This window comes from Pezoporus occidentalis, unplaced genomic scaffold (assembly GCF_034315485.1).
Source record: "Pezoporus occidentalis ecotype Australia unplaced genomic scaffold, CSIRO_AGI_Poc_V1 ctg92, whole genome shotgun sequence".
NCBI classification, from domain to species: Eukaryota; Metazoa; Chordata; class Aves; order Psittaciformes; family Psittacidae; genus Pezoporus; species Pezoporus occidentalis.
Window position 1 is genome coordinate 2,723,508 of NW_026916284.1, and position 22,363 is coordinate 2,745,870.

Consider the following 22,363-nt stretch of genomic DNA (forward strand, 5'->3'; position numbering starts at 1 on the left):
AACATTGTGTGCCAGCCTCTATTTTAAGCACCCAATAAAAGTGATTTTTGGAGTGGTTCTATCCCTGTGTCCTTCTTTCACAGAGCCCTTGGACCTGCCGTGGGTCCCATGGTGGAGATGCCCAGTCCTCAGTGCCCCCCTTGCCTGCTCCAGAGGCTTGATGGGCACCTATTGATTAATGCATTAAGGAATCAAAGCACGCCTCTCCTCACCAGCGCTTCCTCAGGGATGATTGAAATCAAAGCACCCCTCGGGCAGTGCCAGTGGGGTGATCCATGTGGATGATGACATTCGGATGAAGCAGCTTTCAGAACCTTTAGGACAATCTACCTGTCAATGTCCAGGGCAGGCAGCCTCCTTCCCAGTGCTGCACTCCCTCCCTTAGCGCTGATCTACAGGTGGGGAAACTGAGGCACGGAGCTGCTCAGTGATTTATGGTCTTTGTAAGGCCCTTTTCCCCTTCCAAGCACACCCTGAGGTCAGGAGCAAGCGCTTCTTCAGCCTTTCCATCCGGAAGTCACCAAGGGAAGGAAGAGGGGATGGCACAGGGGTGATTGGAGCTCATCACTCACCAAGGAAATGGATTCAGCTGTGTTCAAGTGGGTAACTGGGGCTAAATTCAGGCTGATGGGAAGCAGCAGGGTGGTGGCATGGGGTTGTTTGGAGCATGAGGCTAGAAAAGCTCTGACCTTGCAGGAGTGATCACCATTTGCAGGGGATGCTGTTGTGGGCTGGGTCTGCCCCATAGCACTGGGGCCTCTGGAGGACCAAGGAGCCATCAGTGATGCCAGTGGAGCATGGGTGCTGCTGAGGTGGGTACTCGCTGCTGGGGCTGCTCCTCCTGCCTGGGCAGGCTTAAATCATTGATTCAGAACCCAGTGTGCACGGGGGGCATGTTGGGGCCTGACCCCACAGTGAGTGAGGGTGTGGGAGCCTTCTGCTCCCATTCTGGCTCTGCTCCCACAGCAAATCAGGTGGCTCCAGCCTGGCCTTGAGCACTGCCAGGGATGGGGCAGCCACAGCTTCTCTGGGCACCCTGTGCCAGCGCCTCAGCACCCTCACAGGGAAGAGCTTCTGCCTAAGAGCTCATCCCAGTCTCCCCTCTGGCAGGTTAAAGCCATTCCCCTTGCCCTGTCCCTACAGGCCCTTGTCCAAAGCCCCTCTCCAGGTTTCCTGGAGCCCCTTTAGGCACTGGAGCTGCTCTAAGGCTTTCCCAGAGCCTTCTCTTCTGTGTTAACAGGGAATTACAAGGAGCCCAGCTCAGTGGCAGCAGCAGCAGGCAGTGAGCGTGGGGCTGCTGTGGGGTGAGGAGGGCCCCATCTGGGGGCTTTCCCCAGGGCTGGATGAGGGCTCAGGGAATACAAGGTTTTGGCAGGGACTCGATATGGGGAGATGTGGAGGGGGCAACAGCCAGAGGAGATGGTTAAAGATGGGGTGGGCACCATCGCCCGGGTCTGGGTCCTGTGGAAAACCCCCAGGGCGAGCAGCAGCTTTGGGCATTGCTGGGGCAGAGCCAGGAGCTGCCCTGCTGCAGGTTTAAGCCTGGCAGAGTCCAGCTGCTGCACTTGGAGCTGCTGCAGGGCTGGATGCGGCCCAGCCAACAGGCACCAGCCCTGCCTGAAGCTGCTCCTCAGAACAGGCAGGGAACAAGCAAGGGCAGGACAATGAATACAACCAGATCTGCCAGAGGTGTCCGCACGTCAGGGAGCAGGGAACCAGCTCTGGCTCTCCTGGCACCGCAGCTGGAGCTCTGTGGTCTTCCTACAAAGCCATCAAGGTGCTCTGCATTGTGAAGCAGCCTCTCCTCCTTGGCAAGGGATCAATCACTGCTGGGCCTGTGTGGGGCTGGGTTACAACAGACGGGCAGAGCCCATTTGGTTTCCTGGGCTCCACCGGCATCGTGAGCCAGGAGGAACCCAAGGAAAGCCAAACACAGCCCATGGGACTGGTGTCCCTCACTTGTGCCAGCTGAAAGGTGGGGTCTGTGCACCCCGGAGCTGCCAGCGCCTCGCTCTGTGCCCTGCACGGCTGGTGGGGGCCCTCCTGTGGTGGTGATGGACCCTGGCAACCAACTGGGAACCAACCCAGCAAGTACTTAGCCTGGCTCAGGAGATGAAGCCGAAGCCGTTCCCCTTCTGTGGCTCCCGATGGCTTCCACCATCTCCTACCTTGGTGTAGGGAGACGTGTGCTGGGAGGGATGGGAGGTCAGTCCTCCCTCCCTGGAACTGGGCATGCAGGAAGATCACAGGTTCCTTAACTGGGAACAGGCCTTGACTCAATGGTTTTCTCTGAAACAGCACAAATGAAAGACAGAAGAACCCAAATTATCACAGAACATGCTCAATTTAATTCAATTCATTACGCACAGGACACAAACCCAGCTCATTCTGCGATTCATGCCCACTTTCAATAGTGCAAACACAGAGATGGTTGTTAGACGGAGCAAGCACTCCTGCTCGTGACTGCGGCACTGCCTGCGGGTGCAGGGTGGTATGCTGCTCTACACCAGGATCTGGGAGCACGGGGGGAGCTCCGGCAGGAAATCCCCCTTTCCAGCCAGCAAGTCTTTCAGCCAGAGGTACGACGTGTTCCTGCCTTTGGGCTGCTCCTCAGATTGGTTGTGTCTTCTAAGAGTTGGAGATGCAGAAGGTAACTGCAGAGGTCAGTGGGCTGCATCTTCCCGAAGCAGCCACTCCGTGCAGCAGGCATGGGGTGTCCCACACATGGGTGGGCAGCAAGTGCATGTACCCAGGGTAAAAGAGCACAGGAAAGCAGGACTGCGATCACAAAGCTGCCTGTTAATAAGGTGCAGAGAGCAAGTGGATGGGATGTGTAACCAGCCTGTGGCAGATGGCCAGACACTACCGTGGACTTGGAATTCCACCTCTTCAGAGGAGCAAGGAAAAGTCCAGTCACTGCAGACAGGTAACTGAAGCAGGGCTTCCAGAGCAGAAAAGCCCAAAGGTCATCTGTGCTTCTGGAGCTGTTCCAAACACAGTTTATCACCCCTGTATAATGTGTGGGTCTCGTTCTTGCTCTTGAGAAGACTGCTCAGTGCCAGATACAATCATCCTGCTAGATGCAGGAGGATGGAACAGCCCCTGGGTGGCTGCACTATGGTCTCCATCACAGTCATGCACCATAATAGGTATGTAACACAGTCAGAAAGTTCATAGCTGTCCTCGTGGTAACTGCTTAGAGTAAGCATTCCAGGGGGCTGCTCCAAAGGATCTTTGTACCTCATGTAGCGGCTTTCTTTAGGCTAAGCTGGCTCCACAATCCATCTCAGCAGAGGGATGCTGAGGTTTGTGAAGAGCTGAAGCAAAGGCTGCTGTGCGTCAGCAAACAGTCACTGAGAAGAGCAAATGCGACGTGTGTACCTCTGGCTGCCAATACTGAGCATTTACCTACACATGTGGTTTCATGCTGCAGAGCACTTTAATGTGCTCAATGGCACTCTACAGTTCCCACACCGAACTTAAGTACCCACCAAAGGAAGGATTTTGCTGGTTCTGGGGATAACTGGAGGCAAAAGTGGCTGAAAAGCAGAGGGATCAGTACGTGAAACCTGACCTACAGTACACTTGTGCCAAGAGACCTCAGCAGGCTCCTGAGGAACAGCAACCCATGTCTCTGAAGACAAAAAGAGCAGTGAAACAGATAAACCTTTTTAGTCTGGGCATTGCCAGCCAACTCTGCTCCTAGGAGATGTGCTGCAGTCACTGCTGGAGGTTACCAAGGAGCTCTCCTGTCATATTGCACTTCATAGTAAACCCACTGTGAGAGAAGAACTCATCTGCTATCAGACACCAATGGAATATTCAGAGAACCAAAGTCCACCCCCTGAGCCCTGAATTCATCTACGTGAGACAGGCAAATGCTCAGCACCTCCAGAAGAACAGAGTTTCTGAACTGGGACCCCACATTAACAGCCACATCTGGAGAAAAGAGGTGACAACACTGCCTGGCCAATGTCCCGTCTGTGCTGTAAGCTCAGGGTGATCACTGCATGCTTTGAGCTACTTCAACCACACCTGAAATCTGCCCTTCCTAACTAGTGCCAGAAGAGCAGCTCTTGGTACATCATTGCTACTTATTTAGACTTAAGTTAAAGCAATAGAACATTCTTCTCTCCTTTCCCTGCACTAAACCTCTCCCCAACCTCCAAGCCCCAGCCACAACCTGGGCAGTTACAGCTACACATGGTGTGCTTGCACTGCAATAGCTTATTCTTCTATAGGAAGGAAAATCAACAGTAACATCATCTTATGTCCACTAGTACTTCAGCTAAAAAGAAAGAAGAACTTGACAAATGCAGGTTGTAAACACCGTGGTTCTACTGAACAAGAAGTCACAGAGATTGTTATACTCCAACTTATCTTGCGATTTGCTCTTTATCCTGAACTGCCACACTGAAAACAACTTGGTAATGGGAAATGCACGCAGCCCCTCGGAAGGGGCTTGGTAGAGACATTCCAGCCCATTATCGGAACTTAAACGCTCTGGACTTTTTGGGTTTTGATCACCACACATCACCTGCTTTTCAGTGCAGCGAGACCGGAACAATTCCATAAACCTGCTTTTAGCAAACATTCAGTTCTTAGAAGCCATCGGGGTGAGGGGGAATTCACAGCATTCAGAAGTGCCACAAAGTGCCACCCTGTGCCCTGCGGAGCCTGATAGCCTCCCAAGGACAGGAACTACCCAGCAGGAACTCCCTTCGGTGATTCCACGCTGCTGATCTCAGCATGACTAAAGTGCATCACCAGCAATTGAAGAGCCCTTTAGTTAAGGGAGCAATAAATCAGCTTTTCCATGTGGATTGATTCCCATGGACTTACAGATAGTACACCTAAACACCAGGTATCCTCCAACAGTTAAAACACAACTGTAAATAACAGCCAACAACAACAGTCTAAAGTACAGCCAACAGAGAAATCATCACAACACTATGCAAAACATGAAGTGGATCTGACTTTTGGCAGTGATAGGCAGTAACTGTATATAGCACCTACTCTGTTATCTTTGCAGAGAAACAACTCTACCATCAGGACCTTCTGCTGGACAGGATCCGGGTGTCCCATTGCACCCCTGACCTGCGGGGCTGGACCCATGCACGGAGTGTGGAGACAAGGGGAACAGCCTAGAGAAGCACCAAGGTATGAGCATCACCTTCTCTTTTTCTGTCTTCAGGTGTGCTTCTTAGACTAGAGAGGGAATTCTAGAGATGATGAAACAGGGTTTATTCTATGCACTGTACTGAATGCAAATGCCTGCGTACCTGAATGGTGAAGGTACTATTGCTACTGCTGCATGATACAGGCCCTCCAAAACCCTGCAGAACAAAAAGGTTTGAGCACACACTCTAGGATGTGATCTCAGACTGACACCAAGCACAGCCCACAGACTAACCAGCTGCAGTCAGTGCTTTACAGAAATCACTATTTTTTTCCCTCAGAGGCTCATATCCTGTCTTTAAAACTACATCATGCTCTGAATTGAGCATATTTAATCTGACAAGATGAGGCAGACAGGAGCTGCAACGGTGCTGTAAGCACAGAGCTATGAGAACATCCCCAAACATGCACAGAGCTCTCAATTAATCCAGCTGGCAGAAGAGATTCTGAGCTAATGCTGGACAGGCTTCAGCAAAGCTATGCTAGGTGACATAGTCCTGGATTTAAATGGGAAAAAGAAGAATCAATACCAATGAAAAGATCCAATATCAAAGCAAAACCTAACAGCCTATGCTGTTGCCATCTGATCTGGGACCTGAGATAGCTATGGATTAAAAATCTGGGAGGGCTTATTTCAAGACTGGTAGCAGAAGGACCTTCACCTTATCTAACAAACCTACGTTAAACCACACGAAAGAATCAGAAGCCAGGTTGTTTACTTCTCACTGCCCTGAGGAGAACTGATGCTTGGACCCTCTTTCCCACCCCTGCATATATGTATGTATCTCAGAGGCAGACTCCCCCCCTCAAAGGCATTGCACAGGGTTTGACTCACCGGAGAACACCACTCCAGCAGCCAAAGTTCTAACTCTTTCCAAAACTTGCTTTCTTCAAGAGCCAGTTGTCAGAACAGAGCATCCCAGTGACAGCACTGAGCTGAAATCAGAACATTTAGACAACTTCAAAGCTGGGATGTTGAGATACCAATGTGCCAGTTGCTCCCTGCTCCCCATGGGTTTTAATTTAAATGGACATTTGAAATGTGGATGCTGCTTCATTGAATGTAAAGGATTTCTCCATGCTCTTGGTCAGATTTGAATCTTAATTCTCTTTGGTATTCCCTGTCTGAGCTCTGAAGTCAGGGTTGGTGTGAGTGCAAGGAAACCTGTGTGCAATCTTTTGGGGGAGAAGGCCTGAACTCGCACAACTACCCCATAAAGATCCTGATCACCATCTCGATGTCTTTCCTGCACACAGGGCACGGTGATCTCTTTTTCTTCAGCATCTTTGCACACTTGAAACAGGCCACAAGATGAGCAGTCCTTCCATGGACAATATTCCCATCCCGTGGTCTGTGATGGCACAGGAAGCAAGGGTTCAGCAATTTTTTGATACTCTCTAAAGACTGAATTTCCTCCTCCTTTTTATGCTCAGTGAAATGCAACAAAGACTCCTGGCTTTCACATTCCTGTGCCAAATCCAAAGACTCAATAGAGCTGCGGGGATCTACACGTGATTTGGTTTCTACCACGTACAGCTCTTTGGGTTGGCCAACTGGAGCTGAAATAGTCCTTCGGCAGTCCGGGACATCAATCGCTTCATCATCCTGTTTGTTTTGGATAGCATCAATGCTGGACAGGGAAAGAGAATGAACCAGTTTGGGACAATCTGAGTACCAGTCTTTCCGCAAGGCCCAGCAGCGGTAACAGTACCGTTTGCCTGGAGAGTTAAACTTCTTGCATTTGGTGCATTGCCAACAGTCCTGAGGAATGAGTGAGGCAGACAAAAACAGCAGAAGTTAGAGTATTCCTGCATACAACTCATTTCCTCTACACAGGAAAAGAAGCTAGTAAGATTCATCAAAAAAGGACATTTAATACCAAGCATAAGCTGGTGAATGTGTGATTGCTGGTTTGATTATCACCAGCTCGAAAGCTTGAAGAGAATCTGGCCACCCCTGTGCATTTTACAGATGCAGATCTCTTACGCATTAAAATGTGCCCTTCCTCCCTCCCGGCCTTCAGCACTTTGGAAGAATACAATGTTCTCAAGCTGTGCAGTTTATTGAATTTTCAGTATCTCGCTCTAAATTCAAGCGTAGAGCTCCTGGAATCAGTCAGGAATACATTTCCCAGACTCACTAATCACTTAGCATCTGCTCAATCTGTACAACTAATAGCAGCTTACTCGACTACCCCACGTAGCAAAGGCAAGAGCTGCCCAAGTTCAGAGCTGTGATTCAGCTGTCCAGTGCCAGGGACATCTTTATTTGTCAACGGTGCACAGACTAGAAAATTAAGCTTAAAACTTAGGGTGCCATCAGCAGCAAAGAGCATCATGACACACCATTGCTGACTTCCAACAAAACCCCAAAAGGCAGGAAGAAAAGACTTGGATCAAAACAGGACATATGCAGGAATACAAATTTTATGTCCCTCAGTATGAAGGAATTCAGGTGAGGAATGGGGTAGTAGAAAGTGGTGACAATCCAGTAATTACTGCTTATTCTCTCTTCCCACCTTCTTCATTTAAAGGGGGAAAAGAGCTGTGGTCTGTCCTTAGAGAGGCACTGCAAGGGCAAAGATATTACAGAAGCAGGTACACAGGCTCTCCTCCTGACAACGGCCAAAGTATCTCAGCAAAATGGGGTGAGATGAGGAGTGGATTCTCTAATCCCAAAGGTCAAGCCAACTTCTCTACATTCCTCAATGCAATTTATAAAAAACCTGCTTTTGACTTGATTGGGGGGGGGGGATATTGGCCTTTGAAAGATGTGCAAGAATCAGCTTTTCCTACCACAACCAGCAGCAGCTGTAGGATGAGGTTTTTACTACTATAGCAAGGATGCAGCACACTCCAAGCAAGGAATGCTGACCTAAAGGATGCCTACCTCAGAAGCAGCTTCTGTATCTGTGTCATCACTTAAGCATTGAGAATCTTCAAAGTCATTCAAACAGATACCCTCAGTCACCTGGAAAGAGTGGAAGCATTGTTAAAGAGGTGGAATCATCTCTATCTATGGTGGCACTGTACACCAACACTAAAAGAAATACATCACCACCGTGATAATTAAGTCATTTCTGTAAGTGAATCAAAAGCCATTTTATATACTGAATCTATTACAGAACGTTACTAAGCCTTGCTAGGCTGAGTTACGGCCATGTCTGCCTGCGGTCAACTCAAACCTCTCCCTGATGCACACAAGAACCGTACAAATACACATACATACGCACCTGAGTGGTCCTATTAATTTCCATGGAAGAAACTCAATCCTTTCAACACTCATAACCAATCTCACCCTTTCAGCTCTGGATGGTTATAGATCTACCTCCTCCAAGACAGGCACAGTACCATGAGATCAACTAAACAAGGCCAGGCTGTGGAACCCAAGCACTGTGGCTCTTTGAAGAGGTACCTTTTGGTCACCTTCCTTCACTTCCTCGCAGTCAACTGCTTCCACCTTGACTGCAGCACTGTTCTGATCCGATGAGCATTCGTTAAGGAACCACAAGTCATCAGTAGTATCCGAAACGATGGCAGTGTCTATGTCCTATTGGTAAACAAACAGGGGAGACCACTCTGAGCTCAGCAGCAGTACCAGCACCACAGCTATCACACCTCTCCCCTTTTCATCACTAACAGCCTGCTCAGCCCTGGGCAGCTTCTCCAGTCACCCCTGGGAAGGAAAGGATTCCCCCTTCTAGCCATAAGATGCTGGGCACCACACTACAAGCATCTGCACACAACTTTGAACCCAGAAGACGGGCAACTCCTGACATACAACCAGTACTCCGGAGTGCAGAAGGACCTCCAAGGGCTGAACACAGCCTCCCAAGAGCACCTAGTTTATTTCAGAGCACTAAAGGTAACCATCCACCTGATATGAAAGGCTAGGACAGGAACACACAAGGGAGAGGCTGAAAATCCTGGAGTGGAAAGGGGAAAGAAAGAATAAGAATCATTTAGTTACTTGGAACCCAAAAGAGGAGAGGAAGAGAACACAGCACGCCTATTTAAAATGGCTACACACCTGGTTAGTCTGAATATCTGTTGATCCATTACTTCTGGACTTGTAATTGCTTCTGAGGTTGCCTAAAAACCACCATGGAAGACCAGCTACATCCCATTCCTCAAACACTAGGTCCAGTTTAGGCTTCTTGCTTTTAGAGAGGTTTTCTATTAAGTCTTTGTCTGTAAGAGCCAAGTAGAATCTAAGTCATGCCACACCTACATTATTTAAGAGACCAGCAGAGCAAAATTGGGCCCCATCTCATTTTAGCAATCTTTCTTGCTCCTTCTTACAACCAGTTACTCTACAAGCTCTGGGATTTGCATGAGTGCACTGGGATGTTACATCTGCAACACATCTGTACTCATGCATCTCCCAACAGTCACTGCACAGCCAGTGACTGTGAGAGGCACAGAAGCATCCCAGTGCTCCCAGTGTTTCTCAAACAGTACAGGTCCTTTTCAGCTTTACCTTAAGACTCAACACAGAACCATGACCACTTCTTTCAGAGCTGTAACCAAGTCAACACCGAGCCTTGAGTGACTTAAGATGCAGACAGAACTGTTTCAAATTTAGTTCAAATTCCCAGTGATGGGAGCTCCTCAATTCTCAAACTTGCCCCAAAAGAAGCAGGAAGGCAAGAATCCATCCTCCATAACCTCATGCTTCAGCCTCCTTTTTAGCCCATGTAGTTTAGTCTATGATCCTAAACTAACCAGTCTGAATTTCAAGATAACCTTGAATCTATCTCTGTTCAGTGCCAAGAGTTTCAAAGGCACAGACAAGGACTGTTCCTATCTCTTTTGTACTTGCAGCCAGGAAAATATCTACCACTCTCATTTGATCTGGAAATACCCACTCTTGCAAAGAAGATTTGGTTTTACAAATTAGGTTCCTTGATATGAGGACGACATGAGAACAGAAAAGTAGAACAACAGGAAAATTGCTTCCATAACATCCAGCAATTCATACAAGTGAACCAACAAGAAATCCCCAGACATTAAAACAAAGGAAATGTCTAAATATGAAGGAGCTGTATTACACTTAAGCTGGGGAGAAAAAGCATTCCATTGTTATTCAGTTCCCTGACTGGTTTGCAGATAATGACAGCAGCCTGCTCAGGCTGTGTTCTGTGTAATCAGAGCAGAGAGTCCCTTGGGAAGATAAATGGATGCAAGTATAATTCCAACATTTACAACACCCTGCAGCAAGGTCTGTGAGATTTTTCATGGCACTGTTTAGTGACAGATGTGGTTTTGAGGCTTAACCTGCCATTTTATTCAAAGTGTTTGTTTATTTATGAGACCAAATAGCCAAGCTACAATACACATTTATCATCAAACCCCTCTGGCGAGCATTTGCAGTTCTCTCAATCTTTAGCATAAACCTCTGATTTTTAAAGATTATATTCCACAACAGGTTTTCATTAGTCTCCCAACACCCTCTTCCAGCATTTTGCTGATGCAGAGCTCAAAGTGTCCCATTGGAGAAGCAGCACAAGAGCCCACACACACTGTGTTACTGCAGAAGAGCTGGCACTCACCTTCGTAATGCTCACATTTTTGCTCTGAGGTAGACAAAGCAGCAGGATTGCTTTCACCTTCCATGATGCCAGGGTCAGAACCTTCTTGCTGGCTGAACTGCATGAAGGAAGGAAAAAAGAGATGTTAGTCCAGCAGAGCTTATAGGGACAAGGGGATGTAGCACTTCCATTCCGAGTCACCAGCTGCAGCACAAGACCAAGAAGTTATGAAAGGTTTCTGAACAACTACACACTATTAACCCTTTAAGAAGGCTAATGCATCTGTACCAGCACAAACAATACACTTGCAACCTAGGAAAAACCTTAAGAGTGGCAAAAGTTCCAAAGTTGCCATCTTAATGCAGTGACACCATGATCTTTTCTGATTCTCTGGCCCCCAGTGTGAACAGACACCTCCTGGATCAGACCCAGTGAATCCCACAATATACCTGGATATAGTGAATGTGCAAAGGTTTTTCCTAGGTTTCAGATTCTGCCTGAAAGCTTCTGGAAACAATCCTCCTAAACACAAAACTTGGTCACACGTTTTAGAAAGCTTAATTATTTGGCAATTCCTACTCAGAGAAGGGGTGGGAGAGAGCGGGGGAAAGACATGAAAATACGGAGCACGCTGGAGGAACTGAGGACTAGAAGTGCTACACCCCGAGAAACGCGCTCAGAGACTGGTACTCTGTTATGAAGAGAACAGAGAAGGGTCACTCTGTCCCTGCTCTGTGGACTCCAAGAACTTTTCAGGAAGGTGAGGACCTGGCAGCCAAGCAGCACAAAGTTCTGGCAGTCCACCATGCACAGGTACAGAGAAGGGGCACTCTGTACAACAAAAGAAACCACCAGGCAGTGGGTTTACCTTCAGCTGGTCTTGGCTTGGCTTATCGACGCTCTGTTCCTTTGCGAGACTCTGTGCAGCATCTAGATGGCAGGTAAAACAAAAGAAAAAACCTTCCCTGGTAATAACCATTCTCACAACACAGGGTCTTCAGCAAGCAACCAACGAGCCAGGCTTGGCAGACCTCGAAGGAAGCCTTTCAGAGAGCTCTTTCTTCCTTAAGAGAGCTGGCCATCTCCTAGAGAGGCATTACTCCAGTTTCGCTAGGTACACACAGAGGCATTAGCCTATGGAACCCAGAGTCTGTGCCTCCTTGGAGATGAAGCTTGATGAAAACTCACAGAACCTCCTCCTTCCCAAGGTGAAAAACTACTCCTTTTCCTGCTGGCTGTCCTGCCATCACAAGCTCTAAGCCCTTTCTGCAAAAGATCTGCACAGAGGCAGAAACCCAGAGCAACAGCAGAGTGTGGGGACCTCTTGTGAAGGCTGGATCAGATCCATGCTGAAGGTGGTGAACAGATAAGAGGAAGATCTTTATAAATACCTGAGGACACCACCTCCTGCACCTCAGGATGAGACCAAAAAACATCTTTCTTAAAAGCCTGGGCATGAAGAACAATTCCTAGACTACAGGAGGGAAAATTCCATGCACAGCAAGCTCTTCCCTGGGTAACTGTGTACACATCCGGAACACAATTTAATCCAGATGATTATGCTGGCCCCAAGAGTTAATTAAAAGGCCAACCTCAACAGCAAGAACAATCACATTACCAGAAATCTTCCTACACAATAGGAGAGCTGCACTTGTGAAGTCACCCTTTAAACAGAAAGATGTGCTAGAGAAAAAAAGATTGAAGCATGGCTGCTGCTGGATCTCCTTTTAATCCAGCAGGGAAATTCCCTGCTGAATGCCAGGCTGGCAGGAACAGTCCCATTCATTCATGAATCATAGCACTGGTACTGAAACCTGCTGCTATAGGCAGAAAAGTGGACCTCAAAGTATCCACAAAATGGACCAGAACACAGAACCACACAACATGGTTCTGTCTCACATGGTCTGCTCTCCATGCATTCGTTCAGCTTCCCTGTCTTCCCTTCCATCACCCTACAGCTGCTGCAGTCACTGATTATTTAATACCTGAAGGAAAACAGAAGCCAACTGGCTCGTCCATAAGTGGTTTGGCTCTGCAGTGACATTAGAAGAGGTGAAGACTGACCCTTCTAACATGACAAACTATAATGCAATAATGCAAATTAGCCTTAAATACTGTGTGGAAAAACACTCCACTTACTGGAAGGCTTCCTTTCTTCAAGCCAACACATACTATACAAAATGTCCTTAAAGTGAGATATTCCTGAGTATACCTCAGGTGAGTCACTTAAGCAGAAGCTTGCTAAGTAAGGGCACCATCTGATAAAGAGCATTCTGTCAGAGCTTCCTCTTTATTATCAAGATGTTCTGCAGTCCCTTGCTTTCTACAAGTGTACTTAAAAGAAGTGGGCGAGATAACCTGCAAAATGTTGTGCTCATAAGCTCTAATTTGACTAATGAATACAAGCAGCTATTGTGGAATATGAAGACCTCTTCAAGCTCTATGGCACTTCCAGTTATTCCTATGTTGCAACGAAGGTAAAACACCACCTAGAGTCATCTTACCTACGTATTTGTCAAAGGTCTGCCAAGAGTGTTTCGTTTAAATCACGCACACACATACACACACACAAGCAGACACAGTGGTATAACTCAGGGATCATTGCCCCTAAAGGAACAGTGCTTCCTTTGGCAGGTTTCAAGGTAGTTACACCAGGACTGGAGCACACTCGCACACGCAGCCACACACACCCAGCCACAGGCACACACCAAGTAAAAGGGGACAGGGCAGCAGAGGAGAGGGTTTCACTGGGATCCACATACACTGCCTGTAGGGAAGAGGCCAGGGCGTCACCAGTAAAGGAAACAGCACAGTTATCCTGCAGGTAACGTGTTTAGACAGAGTCCATTTAGGAAGATTCTCCTATATAAGCAGAGAACTGAGCACTTCAGAGCTGTGTTTTCTCAGTCTCTAAATTTGCACAAGCTTTTGTATACATGTGCAAATACAGACTAAGCCCTTATGAAGAACCAAGTCCATACTATCTGCTGAGAGACCTCAGGAAGTAGGGCACACAACTCCACAACTCCCTCATGATCTGCACACTTGTAGTTTCATCAGAAGTCTTTTTAGCCAATGAAGATTACCACCCATATAACGGGCTCTGGTTGCAAGGAAGTCATCAGCTGAGATTAAGTTAGAATAAATCTTAATTTATGACTAAAGGGGTTTTGATGTAGATAGATTTGGCTTCTCTTATGAGCTGGGAAAATAAAAGTCACCTTTAAAGGCTCAAGTGTTTGACTAAAGTCCAGCCCTCCTTGGCTCGCAGAATCAGGCTGGGTTTCCAGCACTCTGATGTTGTCTCAAGACTATTCAACTATAAAATGAGGTGAGAGAAAGAAGTCACAGGCAGCCACGTTACTCAGACAGTTAACTGATGTCATATCACAGCTACTGATGGTGCACACACAGAAAAGACACAGACTCAACGAGATTGTCTACTCAAAGCTTTCAGCAGCAGTTCGGTTCAACTTCAGAAACATTTCTCTTTTCTGAATATAATTACTTACCCAAGTTACATCAACACTACATTGAATATACTTGCCCATACTGTGACAAACCTACCTGCCACTGCAGCAGAAGTCAGGTTCCGTTTCAGCATCTCATAGACTGGGCTGTGGGAAAGAAGGTGCCAGCTGAGTACATCCACAATCCCAAACAGCATTCCACTTTTCAACCAGGGACTGAAACTCTCTTTTATTAACCAGACAGACTGGGAACTGCAGAGGGGGTTTTCTGCCACTCCTAATATCTTGCTACAGAGAAGTCTAGCTCAGAACTTAACTGAAGGATACAGATTTTTACTCACGTGTGAGATCAAGGGCCTGAGAAGATGCAGAAATAAAAGGGGGAAAAGATGTCACCTTCAGCAGCTCACTGTCTGCACCATTCAGAACAGGCTCTTGATAACAAAGGAGCTCAGCTCAAACTTGTCAAGAGCATTATCAATAAGCCACTGAGCAGAACACTTGGTATTCACAAGGTTTATCCAATGATGAACAGCAACAGTGACACCAAGAGTTTCCTGTCACCACAACCTCTGTAATACAACATTACAAAGGTGACTTTTTCCTACCTTGGATCTTTCACAGAGAAGCTCTCCAATCCCAGCAGTTCTCCCAGCTGATCTCCTCCACAATAGACCATGTGTTGCTGCCTTTTGTCATATAGCTGCCTCACCATGATATACTGTCCTAGGTAATGCATAACCTGTGGACACATAACATACTGTTAGCCCTATCTGCAGCTGAAACCAAACCACAAAAGACCCTGTACATTTGCTTTAGTTTCTGATACTTGTATCCTGCTACCCTATAGAGAGTGTGAGTCAAACTGTACCTGCTTTTTATGCACATCTGCAAATTGCTGGTGTCTCCCAACCAAGGGGGAGTTATGCTTTACCATACTGCTATAAGGTTTGTAACTATTAACACTTGACAAGAAGGAAAAACTAGTGCATTGGTATCACAAAGAATGACGGAGAGGAAACACCCTCTGAGAGCCAGGGGACACTGCCAGCTACAACAGATCAGACTTAACCAAGTTAAAACATGAATCTATACAAGTAACCTGCATTTAATACTCAACTCTCCCCATTTAAACCATTCAATTTGGTTTTGCAAAGTTTTTTAGGCACTAAATAAGTTATTTCAATGCCTTTAAGTATTTAAACTAAGCCATGGGGCTCTGCAGGAATATCTGACAGATTCATAATGAAAACCCTGTGCATGTGATTCTTTGCAGACAGGATACTCTCGTAAATCACAGTGTCATGGTTTTAATCTTGTACACATATTGCATTTTAAGCTGAAAAGAAATGAATTCTCTGAGGTTTAGCTGACAGGCCATTTCAAAGGAAAGTTGGAAGAAAAATTCAACAGGAATCCAATTCTTGAGGCTTTCATGCACTGAGCAGAGAGCAAGACAATTGAACGGCATCTCCTGCGCTCCCTCAGGGATGTGGCTATCCCTCAGGGATGTGGCTATCCCATCCCTGCTTTCTCTAAAGACAGTTTTTCCAGGATAAATCATTTTCTTCTATTCTAATTCCTCCAGGGGCTCTCAAAGCCATTTACGATCAGCCCTATGGGTAAGGGATCCCTGGTTTTGCAGACAGGGCTTCAGAGTACTGAAAGCAGCCAGTCCCACCCCTTCCCCACAAAGAGCCACCTGCCAAACAACCAAGGAAGGGCACCCTTCCAGTGCCCCGAAGCTGAGCCCACCTCCTTCAGTGTGAAGGTTTCCCCCTGGGCGCCTGCAGCCTGCAGAATCTTCAGAAGTGGCAGCTTGGGCCGCACCTGAAAGAATAAACCACAGAATTTGGTTTGAATGACCCAAAGCAGTGAGAGGAAGCCCCCTGACACGTGTGCCTGGTGCCACAGCCAGCAAACACAAGTGACCAAGACACAGCAAGCACAGAGCTGACAAGCCAGGGATGAGGTGGAGGTCGTGGAAAGCACTGCTTGCCTCAGGCTAACATGCTGAAGGCTGGGATTCGTTTTCACAAGGAATCTGCACAGACAGCCAGCTCTAAAGGCTTTAATCACTCACATTGTCCCATTAACTTTGATGTCATTCATCCTGGGAGGGAAGACTGGAAATTCAGATCCTTGGTATGTATGGAGTCCTGAGCAGTGACTAACCAAATGTAGTGAGTCATCTACTCAGAAGCAATGACGGATGGTGCATTCACATTGCAACTTCAAGAGCAGTGTGCCTGAATTTCCTCTATTAATGCAGTGAATAAGTGAGATCTGCTCTGTACAGACCTATGTATTTATTAGGCTCCATGAACAAGCACATAATAAGAGTGAATCAAACAGAAGGCGTGGTTAATGAACACCGAGAACCTGCATTTTCTGTGCAGCTCAGTCATAAAGCAGAATCTTTCATTCCATAAAACAGAAAGCACCCTGAGAACGATGCAACTGTTCCACAAGCCCTTTAGCTTTCACCCACACCCCCAAGCAGCTCTGAGTAGATGATGCTATATAAAACAGCACCAAGTTTTAAATAGCTTCTCACTCCCCCCCATCCTGCTACTTCATTTATTCCACAAGAATTCCAACAATTCCTAGGAGAGTGCCACCACATGATCCTGTGCCTTGTGCACCCACTGTCTGAACGCTACACAGCTGTGTACAATGTTATTGTACATTGTACACTAAGGGATGCTTCCCACACTGAACCTCTTTTGTTCTCCTTGTCTATCAGATGCTAGTGCAGGAAGACATTTCAATCTGTCTCAGGACAGAAAGCCCAGTCCTCAGCACACCATGTTCATTGCTGTTTCCCTTGCACTTTGGGCAGGTTTATCCTCTCAAGGCATGTCATCTGTACCAGCTGTGAAGCCCTCACCCATCAGTGTTAGGTGGGTTCACTTGTGTCTCACACCCACTCCTCTTTTTCTGCTTATATAAATGCAATGGTAAACCCAATTTCCTTTTCCTAGGAGCAGAGCCTGCCTGCAGTCCTCCATCTCCTTAAGAGACAGCCTGAGCTGCAGCACCATATTCCTGCATAAGGTAAGGAGAGCAGGGTTTGGCTGCTTGGTGTCAATGTAGTTTATCACTTGGCTCTCAGATGGTATTTGGCAAAATATTTCTGTTTTCTGAAATGTGGATGTGTCTGCTTTGCCTGTTTTCTCCTTATTGTATTTACTAAATGCATTTTCAAGCTCAAAACAGAACAGCTCATGTCCAGCCCCAAGTCTCTTTCTCAAGAACAGCTTTTCTCTAGGAAAAAGCTCAGCACAGCTCAAGTGCTTGTTACAGCACATGATTTTAATAAGAGGAAATTATGTGTTTGCACTCATTCATTTCTCTAATGACCACTCTCAAATGGATTTGAAGTAACTTCTTGTACATCTCTTTCTGATTAAAGAAGCAACCTAGTTAGCTTGCTCATTTTAAAATGAGCCCTTAGCTACCACAGTAAAGTCAAAATGGAAGTGTTTAATCCACACTGCCTGGGACACTGAGTGGTGACAATCAATATTTTGCTACTAATATCAGAGCCTATTTACTTTTTGCATGCAGAGTGAATTGGCTAAATAAGCATATCTGACTTGGCTACATTTCAAAGCTTCTAAATTAAGCTTCAAATGGGAGGCTCTCTACTTCCCATCAGCTTATTTCCAGTCCTGCCACATCCCTTCATGTTGTGGAGATGGTTTGTACAATGAATTGGCTCTGGAAGGTTGGATGCCTGTCCTGGAGAAGCATTTTAGATGAGATTTTTCCTGTTATTTGCATGTTTCTCTTTTCTGACTGGCTGTCAATATGGTATTGAGACACACTTATCATGGTGACCTTGGCTCAGGGATACAACCACCTGTTGTTCCAAGGAAATTCTAGGAATAGTCAATAAGAGGAGTACTACAAAGGAGGCATTACTGATTAGACAAAGGTCAGCATGCAAGGTTACACAGCCCCGCTACAACTGTCACAAAGAGCCCAGCATTAAGGGGGATGCTGTATGTAGAATACTTCAAGTACAGGTCCAGCACAAAAATATGCATTATACAATTTCTCCTCTGGCCAATCTGAAGTGCAGTTTTCCCCTCCTTCCCCTTTAATGTTCATAAATCCTTGATCTGATAGTGAGAGTAACACAGCTCCTCAGAATAAAAGCCCTACTCCATTAAGCTAAGTTCTTCTAACTTAAATGTACCCGAAGAGGTTGAATTTGATGGAATAAATTGCTGCTTTAGCAAGGAGAAAGCAGTGAGAGTAAGTGGGAGAGGCAATTACCTGGTTAGCTTGTCCAAGTGCTATTCTGCAGGCATTCTCAGCTGCTGGATGCTGGGCAGAGCTTGGAGATGTCATCGTGGCAGTGATGAGCTATTTAGAGCAGAGACCTATAAATGAGAGGAACGTTCATGTACCAGCAACCTGCTCTTGAGTTCAACCACTTCCACTTCTTAGAAGCTTCAGGAAATGAGAGTTTAAAATTAGCCCTGCATGCATCTCTTAAATGGCTGCTGTATAATGCTAATATTTCTGTGCCCCTAATGTGCTCTGTTGAAACTGGATCTGCTTTGCCTTAGCCAAGCTGCATCCAGCTGCCCAGTGCTGGACAAACAGCCATGAGGAAATAACTGTGACCGATTTCCTGTGGCACTGAGGATGGTTTGGCTCTGCCCATCTCAAGGAGCAGCAGCACAACATGGTGAGGAACTTGGGGACCTGCCAGCTGAAGGGAACTGCCAGTCTCCATCAGGCTCTTGGCAAACTCTTAATGTGGTGAAATCCTGCAGTCAAGAGCTGGGGGAATAGAAGGTGAGTCACAATCAGCCACAAGGGAAACCTTCAGATTCCAAATCACCAGACAGCAACTCCCTGATTGCCCAAAGGAGTGGTCAGTGCAGACTGCAACAATCAACACATTCCCCACTTGCTTTTGCCAAGGGCTGAAAACCTGCCAAAAGCTGCTGCTGCAGCAGCCTCCATCCCAAATGCCCAGATGCAGGCTCTAAACCAACAGTTTGAGCGGGTGAAAGGATCCTTTCCTGGAAAGGAACAAAAGGGGAAGTCCTGCAGCTATCTGAATTTGTCAAGCCCTATCAGTTTCAGCACCACCCAGGGAGCACAGCTTCATATGCAGAATGATCACTAATGACTCATGTTCACAGCCCAATCCAGTTTGCTCCACCCCACACACCACCTTTGAAAACGTCTTTATGCTTAAAGGATGGTGTCAGTTAAGCAGCCACTGCAAAAAGTAACTCGGTTACAAGAAAATCTCCAGTGTGAATCTGGTTGCTATTCTGCAAGACAACATCAAGAAACCCTTTGGTGAGCCTAAGGCTGGAGCATGTGATGAACTGAAAAGAGTGGCTCCTGAATTTGCTTATACAGATGCATCTTTGGGAAAGCTTTTCCACGTGCAATCTGGCAGCACTGCTGACTTTCAACCACTGCAGGAGTTCCAATCTGAAGGCAAAAGCTTTCAAAGCAGTATCTAAATTCTTTCACAGAATTTCCCAGCTGCAGTAAATGAGTCTGTTCTTACATTAGCTACAACGAACGGGAGCCAGTATGAGCAGCTACATTAAAGAGTGAATGCTTGCAAAACAACCAGACTTCTGCCTGAGGAATGTAACCAAATTATCTCCATGCAGACTAAACAGGCTGAACAGGCAGTGTAGAGTCGGCAATGACAGAGACCTGAGCTCTGGCACCAATTCAAGTCACTGTGCACTGGTAGCCACCCAACCCCATGGCTCGCCTGCCCCAGCAGTTAAAACTGAGTTGCAATGAGTTTGTTAGAAGCTACTGATAGGTCTTACAGCATTGCATTTCTCTGAAGTAAGGCAGTAGCAGGAATAAAATCACTCCCAAAGATCAAGCAGATCTAAATATTTAGGAAAGCTTAATGAAAGCATGTTAAAGTTTGAAAAACGACACTGATCTAGGTAATAACCCAAAATAAGTGACATAACAGCTAAAATTACTTCCATGCTACCAGTGCCTTACCTTTTAAGCAAGGTTTCTACTTGGTTACGCCAAGCGCACTGCACCACGAGCTGCCCACAGGACCCTCTGTGCTGTGCAAGCTGAGCTGTACTTTGCACCAGCCAGAGACCAACTCACCAACGTTGAACTTCTCTGCTGGCAGGAGGAGCACGAGGATGGGCCTGCTGCTTCCCTGCGCTCCTGCAGTGCTGGAGAAGCTCTGCCTTGCCTGGCTCAGCTCCTCCAGGCTCAAACTGCTCCTGCCTCTAACTGCTGGAGTCAGAGGGGAGTCACTGAGCACATCAGCTGCTGGTAAGAGCTTGAGCTGGTGTGAAAAGCAGCCAAATGGGAGAAAGCAGTGGCTTTCCCTGCCCCGCCTTTGGGGAAACGGACTGCTACCCCCGGCTGAGGGAGTCAACTCAAGATCACTTTAACTGTTTCAGTACTGGGTTTACTAGAGAAAGGCAAACTCGTGCCTTGCCTCCTGTCATTATCTCCTCTCATAGCCTGGAAGCACCGAACTCACTTCAGCCAAGTGAACACAGCTCCAGTGAATTTACTGCTCTTCCCCTCTACACATGGAGCTGCATCTATAAGAAAATGGATGCTGGAGCAGAGCAATGACTCGGAGGAAGCTGTGAATCACCAAGGAGTCATGAACCAACCGTTTCTTCCACCCAAGCACTTTATATGGTCATGCTTGCCACATGGACAAGTCATCTGCCTGGTGTGTGAGGAGAGCTGCTTTCTCTTCAGAGACTAAAACCCCACTAGACCGCAGGTTGTGATGCACAGTGAAAACAGGGAGTGTAAACTAGACATAACTTATGGCCTCTGATGGCTCACTCTGGGTTAAGGTCTGATGGTTTTGTCCTTCATCCTTTTTCATGCTTTCAAATAAAGCAAAATGTCTGTCGAGGACAAAGCTGCTGTCCCATGTACTGCGTCACGCAGGAGGGAGGCTTTAACCAACCAAGTCGTGGCAACTCGGAGCTAATGAGGTTGGCTCCTCTAGGTGTGAGTCCCTGGGCTTCTTCATGCCCACAAGTCCTCCTGCCCACCCATCTCACCCGGCCTGCGATAGAAACCCCATTTCTCCTCCCTGTAGCTCCCACCTTACTCCATCCCTAGCTCCACCAGCGATGTCACAGTGCTTCCAGGGCCACAGGTTTCACCTGCTCCCACCTCTGGGCTCCCAGCAAGTCCATACATGTCCTTTGAGAGCCACATGATGCCCCCCCAGCAAGTGCTGCCTGGTCCCGGTGCCACTTCACAAGGCCTTGCAGTAATGCAAAGCCACTTGTGTCCTTTTCTTACTGCAACAACTGGTGTAAGCATCAACTACCTGCAAACCATGACCTGTCAGACAACAGGAAGCCTTGAGCTAACGTAAGTTCAACGGACAACGCATAGCGCTCAGCAGGAGCAGCGCTCGGTAACGCTCGAAGCTCGGGAGCCCGTTTCTCATGGCAGTGGCCGCACGCTCACAGCGAGCCCCCAGCACAACCGGGCCGCAGGATGCTGCTGCCGAGACGCGGTTTCTCCAGTGCAAGGCGGGTTTGGCTCCTGCCGTTAGCACCGGGTATCTTTCGGAGTGGTTTCTGCCCATGAAGCCAATTTTGACGCAGAAATGCGCACCCCGGCCCGGGTGCTCCCGTCCGCCCCTCGGGCGCCAGCAGCGGGGACCCCGCTGAGCTCCGGCCCCGCATCCTCTCACCCCGCACCGCCCGCACCGTGCCCCCGAGGCGGCCTCACCCTACAGCTGCTCCATGGGCACCAGGCGGGCCGCAGCCGGGGGGAGGGAAGGGGGGGGACGGGGCCCCTACACCCCCCGGGGGCTCCTCTCCACCATCTTAGCGCGGCCTCGGGCGCCGCTTCCCCTCACAGCCAACATGGCTGCGACGGCGCTTCCGCGGGGCACCGGGCCCGCGCCGCCGCGCCATAGAGCGCAACGGAAGTCACCCCTAGAGAGGACGGAGGGCCCGGGCGGGGAGCGCGCCCGCCACCACCGCCGTGGAGGACCGAGCGGTGCGTGTCCCCCCCGCCCCGCGCGAACCCCGCTCCGGAGCCGCGGGACAACGGGCGGAGCCACCGCGCCCGGCCCGAGCCCCCTCGGCCCGGTACGGGCCCCCTCAGCCCGGTACGAGCCCACTCAGCCCGGTACGAGCCGCCCCGCGCTCCTCCCTCGGCCGGGTA

The 22,363-nt window shown here is 48.0% G+C and overlaps 1 protein-coding gene and 1 long non-coding RNA gene across 6 annotated transcripts; one reads left to right on the top strand and one right to left on the bottom strand.

The window, feature by feature from the left end:
* Positions 1-2,325: 2,325 nt before the first annotated feature.
* On the bottom strand, positions 2,326-22,147 carry MDM4 (MDM4 regulator of p53). Of its 4 annotated transcripts, none has more exons than XM_062605385.1 (11): positions 21,923-22,147; positions 18,464-18,570; positions 15,935-16,009; positions 14,788-14,921; positions 14,277-14,326; positions 11,578-11,639; positions 10,731-10,827; positions 9,209-9,369; positions 8,594-8,728; positions 8,069-8,149; positions 2,326-6,940 (listed from the first exon to the last, which is right to left on the bottom strand). In XM_062605385.1, the coding sequence occupies exons 2-11, from the start codon at positions 18,536-18,538 to the stop codon at positions 6,386-6,388; spliced, it is 1,425 nt and encodes a 474-aa protein (XP_062461369.1). In that variant the 5' UTR covers positions 18,539-18,570; positions 21,923-22,147; the 3' UTR covers positions 2,326-6,385. The 4 variants fall into 4 exon arrangements, with proteins under 4 accessions (XP_062461369.1, XP_062461371.1, XP_062461370.1 ...); XM_062605387.1 differs by lacking the exon at positions 21,923-22,147 and adding an exon at positions 20,310-20,640; XM_062605386.1 differs by lacking the exon at positions 21,923-22,147 and adding an exon at positions 20,306-20,640.
* On the top strand, positions 16,971-19,957 carry LOC134156943 (uncharacterized). 2 transcript variants are annotated; one of them, XR_009962140.1, is made up of 3 exons: positions 16,971-17,082; positions 17,164-17,236; positions 18,760-19,957. It is a non-coding gene; the product is annotated as an uncharacterized LOC134156943 (long non-coding RNA). The 2 variants fall into 2 exon arrangements; XR_009962139.1 differs by having other exon boundaries at positions 18,864-19,957.
* Positions 22,148-22,363: the final 216 nt, after the last annotated feature.